This window comes from Morone saxatilis, unplaced genomic scaffold (genome assembly GCF_004916995.1).
Source record: "Morone saxatilis isolate NCDOM2014 unplaced genomic scaffold, NCSU_SB_2.0 Contig8, whole genome shotgun sequence".
Taxonomy (NCBI): Eukaryota; Metazoa; Chordata; class Actinopteri; family Moronidae; genus Morone; species Morone saxatilis.
The window spans coordinates 1028953-1036575 of NW_023340257.1; the positions used below are offsets into that span (position 1 = coordinate 1028953).

At 38.3% G+C, this 7623-nt stretch overlaps 1 protein-coding gene across 1 annotated transcript in view; it reads right to left on the reverse strand.

The window, feature by feature from the left end:
* Nucleotides 1–109, reverse strand: part of pipox (pipecolic acid oxidase) — a 17314-nt gene extending 17205 nt beyond the window's left edge. Inside the window, exon 1 of the mRNA XM_035680349.1 lies at nucleotides 104–109. Within this exon, the coding sequence (XP_035536242.1) occupies nucleotides 104–109 (6 nt within the window). The remainder of the gene's footprint in view (nucleotides 1–103) is intronic.
* Between the last annotated feature and the right edge of the window lie 7514 nt (nucleotides 110–7623).

Consider the following 7623-nt stretch of genomic DNA (forward strand, 5'->3'; position numbering starts at 1 on the left):
GTATAGCGCCAGTTCATAACAGAAGTTATCTGAGGACACTTTTCAAATAGAGCAGGTCTAGACTGAACTCCCTATAACATTATTTACAGAGACCCAACAGTACCACCATACCTGGTATGTGGACATCCAAACATTTTACCCATATGTGATAGTTGAACATGTAATTAGACATTCACTGATCTACTTTTTTCCAGTTCTGCAGGGTTGCAAGGCATTTTCCATTTCAATCTCAGAAGATCATATTTCAGACCATATTTGACATCTGAGTACAAATAGCTGGATATTTATTACGTAAATAAATGTTTTTTAAATCTAACAGGGTTTTAAAAGGAACATTTATGTACATTCTGACAATGTATGCCAAATAATTGCCAGAAGACTGTAGTGTAGTACTGGCATCCTTAGCCAACCAGGCTTTACACTTGGGATTGTCAAACCAGACCTCAGTCGTCTGTAAAAAGATTTTCCCATAACATATTGAATAAATAATATTACACTATTAATGCCCCCACATATTTTAGTCATTTTCACAGAGTCTGTGCAGCCTTTATTCACCTTGTCGAAATGAGGATGAACGCAGCCATAAAAGTTTCCTTACACAGAAAAGATAGTCTGTTTACTTTTCTCATACTACATCGCTGAATAACTCACTAAAATGTTTAGACAAGCTTGCTATTATTTGGGATGGTAATAATTGCTCACTAATAATTGATGCTAACTAATTTGGTCTTGGTCCTGTTTTGCAACAGCCACCAGTGCACATACACTGAGAATGAAAGTATTTTTAACAAGGTAGGACTTTTTAAGGATTTAAATGTTTGTTTGTTTTTTTAATGGAAGTTATACTTTTCTTGGCAGGAAAAAACACATCAAAACTTCTTCTACCAAACTAAGGACGTATTGAGTTAGTCAACTAGCTCACTCAGACTCATGTTACATTAAGGCGGGTTCATGGTCCAGCACAACCTCCACCTGTACGTCTATGGGGACTCCTGGATAGCTTTATATTACTCTTTAATTACAAATTAATGATTAATTTGTGCTAGAACACTGGACAAACAGGACCTGGAAAGATACAAGTTTTTTGATCTGTATCCAGATCTGCAAATCATGTCATATCATATAATATAGAAATAAAAATAGAATTTGTCAAAGACTCTGTATAATTCTGTAATACATAGGTATCACCACGTTAGATAGTACCATATTTTTGTTAGTTTATACCAGTGCAACATTTTGGCTATGGGATTAAAAGGCCTCCTTGATACGAGTCTCACAGGATAAGGGCACAGTGAAGACCTGGGGCCTCATTTATAAAACTGATTTAGGATTAACTTTGAGCTTAAATATTACTTGTGCAGAAAACCATGTACAAGTAGTTCTTTATAAAACTTTACTTTGACACGCAGGTGGATAAACTTTGACATACATCTCCAATCGAGCGAAGTCTAGCCTTCACTCTGCTAAACAGCCTAATCCTGCATTAGAAAAGTACGCAGTTAAACAAAAAAGCTAATAAAGTCAATAAAACACAATCTGTAAAAATGAACCATATTAAGTATGTATAATTGTAAAAAAAGAACATTTTTAAATAAAGAATTGTATCAAAAGTTCTTAAAATTATCCGTAAAACTCATCTCTGATCAATATTCACAGGAAATAATCTGCTCAAAATTCATCCTAATTGCTTGTTTCACACAAACTTCCTGCAGTTATTGTGTCAGTTGTTGTTCTCTGCTGTTATTGTTATTATTGAATATAATGTGAAATATCCATAAAATATGTCACTCAGTCAGTTTACCCAATTGATACAGAGGGGTCTGATTGGGGGTTAGTTGAGGTTATATGCATATACACTATTTTCCAACATACGCAACAAGATCAGGGAAATAAGGAAGGAAGCCGCTGATTGGTTCTTGCTGCTGCCACTGTTGTGTATTTACCCAACCACAGTCTCACTTCCACACATTACAAAATACACATCATAAAAAGCTTGTAAAAAACAATGTATATTGTCTGTATGTTGAGCTGTTGCCAGACCTGTCTTGTCAAAATTTCCCATATGCAAACCAATTTTATTATATCCATTCAAATATGGAGAGAAATTAGACACAAAGTGGTCACAAATGAGGCCTTTTGTTTTCTCGATAACAAGATAAATTAAACCGTTATCACAAGAAAACAAGCTTTGTTATACAGAGATAACGAAATAAACAACTTGTGATCTCCATAATGGCATTAAAAATGTGTTGAGGGCTTCCATAGAGGGTAAAAATCTGTACAGAACATAGTAACATTTATTCGGGTTGTCATGGGTGCATTTATTTCACACATGTTCAAACTACTTGTGTGGATTGGAACACACATTTGTGAGTACCCAAAATGACGCACAAATAGTTATTTTTCATTATTGCACCATGTAATATGCATTTGAGACCATTTTGAGCCTAATTTCTCTCCCTATTTATAGTGTTGCACAACGTGATTTGAGTGTGCCAACTGGCATATTTAGTATAAGTTGTAGATTGAGAAAAAAAAAAAAGTAGTTGATTGTTGAGTCTCATTCCCAGGTTGTCAAATACCAGTACTGGAATGAGACTCAACAATAAACTCTTCAAGCCAAGCCAAAGTGTCTTTCTATCTTTCTCGGCTATGATTGGTTGTTTTCATTCACGATTCTTATAAATACCATTAGGAGCACTAGGAGGAGCCAGAGGAACTTGATTTTTTCACAGATTATCTGTCTCATGTACTACTGTCAGGATATAGTGTAAGTTGCAGTGAATATGACAAAAAGTTATTCCATCCCAGTATGGTGTCAAATGCTGTCAAGTTTAGAAGAGAATATTAGTTTTATTTTTTAAATACTGTGTTAAAATGAATTAAGTAATTAATAATGATCTGTTTTGACCACATTTTAGACTAAGTGATAGGCTTAAAGGCAATTTAGAATAATATTTTGGCAGAAATTAAATAATATACGTATGCATAAATATATCTTTATTCGTGTATAATCACCTGAAAATAAGAATTGTGTTTTCGTTAGTATGAGCCTTTTATATCTATAGGCGCAATGGACGTCTATCCATGCCTCCAGGGAGTCTGCTACGTTGCAACGCCAAGTTTCTACAGTATCCCAGAAGGGACAAACCAACCAGACCACTGGCACTAGATAGGAGCGTTTGTGCATTTCATGGCCACTGTTGTTTCTTCTTTGTACTTGGAAGGGGAGGGTGATGCAACAGATTTGCAATCTGCAACTGCAACGCTAGTCGCCATTAAATCCTAGACACTGGACCTTTAAATTCAATGAAAAATGAATTCAGAAAAATGTGTTAAGATTTGGAAATAAAACAATGGATTGATTTCTAATGTCACCTTTATATATTTTGTATTCATTGCTTTACTAATGTGCCACAATACTGTTTTTGAGTACAAATATCTTCATCTGGGGGCTTTTCCGAGCAAAAACTGATATATGTGATTAAATCAGTATTTATTTCTTTCTTAAAGTCTCCATGCCACCCTCTAAACACCTCATGAACATTTCTCCAGATCCACTCCTGGTTGTTGAAGCAGGGGTTTGAGATTAATCAAAGCAGAGTAGTAAGAACGTGTGAGGTAACAGAATGCCATGTTTGGCCACGTGCAGCAGGAATAGATAGCTGCCAGGCAATGCATGAATGCCAAATAATGCCAGCTGCTGCCTGCAGCTCAGTGAGGAGCAGCCAGATATGACTTTCACAGGTCACACTACTTATGTCTTTGACCACTTACTTGAACGCAAGATTCCAGCAAGAGCACTTCTGAGAGGGATATTGAGTCAACTACCCCTAAGACAAATTAGTTTTTAATCTATTCATGCACAACTGGTCATGTGAAATAAACCTAACGCAGCATATGATATGTCTAGTGGTGAGAACAGGCCGATACACAGTACCGGTAGGAACGGACAGCAGCTGCTGGCCAAAACCCACATACAACAACCGTCACAATCACATATCCAACAATAAAACACATCTGCTAACTAGGGCTGCACAATATGGTTAAAAAACATAATATTGTGATTATTTTGACAGATTTTGTGAAATTGTTCCAGAATTGTTAGGAATTGATCCAGAATTATTACAAATTATTTTTTCAGATTTAGGCTATCACATATGAAAGTGGCCCAAATTAGAATCGAAAGATCAGATTGCATGGGATTTGACATGGACATTTTACTCCACCTCTACCAGTCCCTGTAAGATATATTCCCTTTTAAATTAGGTCAAACAGCTGGCCACCCCTGAAATCAGATTTTCCACTACAAACGCCAGCAAATTTTGGCAATGGAAAAACTGGTATGGCCATTTCAAAGAGATCCCTTGACCTCTGACCTTAAGATATCTAAATTAAAATGGCTTCTATGGGTACCCACAAGTCTCCACTTGTCACACATGTCCACTTTATGCTAATCCCATGCAGTTTTAGGACAAAACCATGCAGATTTATAAATGTGGCAAAAAAAGTGTTATTTCTGCGTAGTGTATGTGAATATTTCTGCATACTGGTTTCTATGAACAACACTGGATGGAACTGCATAAATTGGGAATGACTGGAAAGCTGAGACACATACTTCATGATTTGTGGATAAAAACACAAAACAATCATTAACAGTACATCTTGACTGATTCTGTTGGCGTGTGGTAGGTTTTAATCATCAACTAAAACTGTTGAAGTTAAAGCTGCTGTGCCTCATGCGTAAATATGCACAGCGTCTTATAAAGGGGAAAGGGTTCACCTTATTTAACCCTCACAAAACCCAGCCACTCACTTTATTCTCAGACTTTTAACTTTAAACTCAGAACTCAAATACATTTTTCACAAATGGCCCTTATAATCTTCCGTATAAATACGCCTAAATCATCCTTGGGTGCTTCTACACACAATCCTTGAAAACATTGTTGCGGACCAGCTCCTGAAACTGGTAGAGGGTCATAGAATCTTTGACAAATTCCAATCTGGTTTTCGCCAAAAACATAGCACCGAGACAGCATTACTGAGAGTGTCTAATGACATTCTTATGCATGCTGACAAAGGTGAAAGCTCCATCCTTATTCTTCTCGATCTGACTGCAGCCTTTGATACCATCGATCATGCCATTTTACTGGATAGATTACAGAACTGGGTTGGCATTTCTGGTACAGCCTTAAATTGGTTTAACTCCTACTTGACTAATAGAGTTTTTAATGTCGTGCGTAATAATCATGTTTCCTCATTCGCTCCCTCTATGTGGTGTCCCTCAGGGGGTCGGTTCTTCGGCTTCTAGTTCTGTTCTCCTGCACGATGTCCTCTGGGGCTCACTTTGTTCAGCCGCTTAATGACCATTCATACAGCTTATCATGAGTACACAGATCTACGTTGTGCTGCCGAGAGCGCGCGAGGGTGAACCTGAATCAATTGTGCGTCTGCGCGTCTTGATGGAGTGTGATCAGTTTAGTGGACCACACGGCACTAATATCAGAACCCACTGCCTGGGAAGAATCTGGGTATCATCTGTTCGGACTAGCATGTACATTTGACCTTCATGTCACAAAACTTGTCCAGTCCTGTGTTCCTGCAGCTGTACGAAGAGGGAAGTGATAGCCGAAAAGAGAGAGTGCCCCAAAGATCCGCGGCGGTGGTGTGCCCCGCCCCGCTGGCATCTTGAACGGAGTGTGAAATGCGCGCAGCGAGTCAGATTGTCCGCGGTTCGCGCGCATCTAGGATAACTGTAAACTCCCCTCCTACACGTGCCTCATGCTCGCGCAGGCTGTCGTTTAAACCGATGTAGGCAGTGTGAGGGCCAAAATGCAGCGGGCCAGACCTTTTTTAACCAGCCGGTCCGGTTTTCCCCACATTACTCCTGGTTCTCGCATCCCTTCATTGGGGGCTTCTGTAAAATTTAGATTCAATGATAAGATTCTTATGATTACATATAAGCCACTTCATGAACCTGCCCCAGTAAACATTCAGACCTCCTTGTTTCCCCACTTCCACTCCTCGGCCACTTTCCGCTCTTTGCCTTTCCCCTCAAATCTCGGCCTTTTTGATCCGGTTCCATGCCTTCCATCTGTAAATTCTAAAGGGTGACGTTGCCTTCCGCTGTTTTAGCCCCAACATTGGGTGGAATAGTTCAATTCAATTCAATTCATCTTTTATTTGGTATAAGCCGGCCAATTTCATAACAGAAGTTATCTCAGCGACACTTTTCAAATTTAGCAGCAGGGTTCGTAGACCGAACTCCTTTAACATTTACAGAGACCCAACAGTACCACCATGAGCAAGCAACTTGGCGGACGGGGGGCAAGGGAAAACTGCCTTTTAACAGGGCAGAAACCTCGTGACAGGACCCCTTTCGGCCTCTAGCTGGGTGGTCATCTGCTTGATCCATTAATTAGTTTCTAGAATAGTCTTCCCCATTCACTCAGATTCACTGGAATCTGGTGGACATTTTAAGCGGGCTGGCTCAAAAACCCCACCTTACAGGCAAGCCCTTTTTATATATAGTCTTTTTGTTTTTCTCATCTTGTCGTTCTTTTAATCTATCCCTCCCTTGTTGTCTATCTTCCTTTTTTTGTTTTACATGCTACTTATGTTTGTTGTTTCTGTTGTTGTATGGTTTATTTGTTGTTTAAAGCACTTATCTCTGGTGTCAAAATGTGCTATATATAAAGTTTACTTACTTTACTTACTTACTTACTAAATTGGGTACAGGGTGCTCTGGCAAGAAGCTCTTCTATGACTGTGCTACCTCAAAAGATTTGTGCATTACATTCAAGCAGCAATCAAATGCTCTTCAAACATTATTCATTAAGACTTCTGACCACACAAGTTGCAAACTGAACTGTGATACTAGATTGTAGATTGTTTTTCATTTCTATCCTGATACCCCTTTGAAATTAAACATTAATAATCTTTGTAAGAAAAACAATATCAACCCTCTGTTGCCAATCTCCATTTGGAAGATTCCAGTGCTCCGGAGGCTGATTTACTGGAAGCACTACTTACCATTGCAGTTACAGTTACAATTACAGTGCACTTGATACATACATTCATACTTTTATTGTACATTCATTGGCTGTATGTTATCACACGACACTTCTCTATAAATGTAGATAAAATCAAAAAGGACGAATCTGTTCTCAGACCTGTCAAAAATCTATTAATATATCAATCACACGTTGCACTGGTTTAAACAATGTGACTGAATGTAATTTAAAAGTAAATTGTGCCGAAGGATGACTACTGTAGAAAGCAAAAGCAAAGAATGTAATGATCATCAGTTGCCTCAGTATGTATGGTATAATTCAGTGACATCTGTCTAGAACAAATTAGTTCAGCAGTTGGAGGGTTAAAGGAGGAACCAGAGAAGTGCACATTGTTTAGCAAAAATCTCATAATGGAAAGCTTATTGAACCCTTTCTTTAATTAAATTAATATTCCACACCAGTGGCAGGGCAATGACTATCCCACTGGTGCTTTGGTTGTGTGCCAGGGGTGGGACTAAGTCATTGTTTTGGAAGTCCTAATCTTTCAGTTTTGAATCCTAAAGAAGTCATAATGCGGTCATTTTAACAACAGAGCAATAATATATTAAAG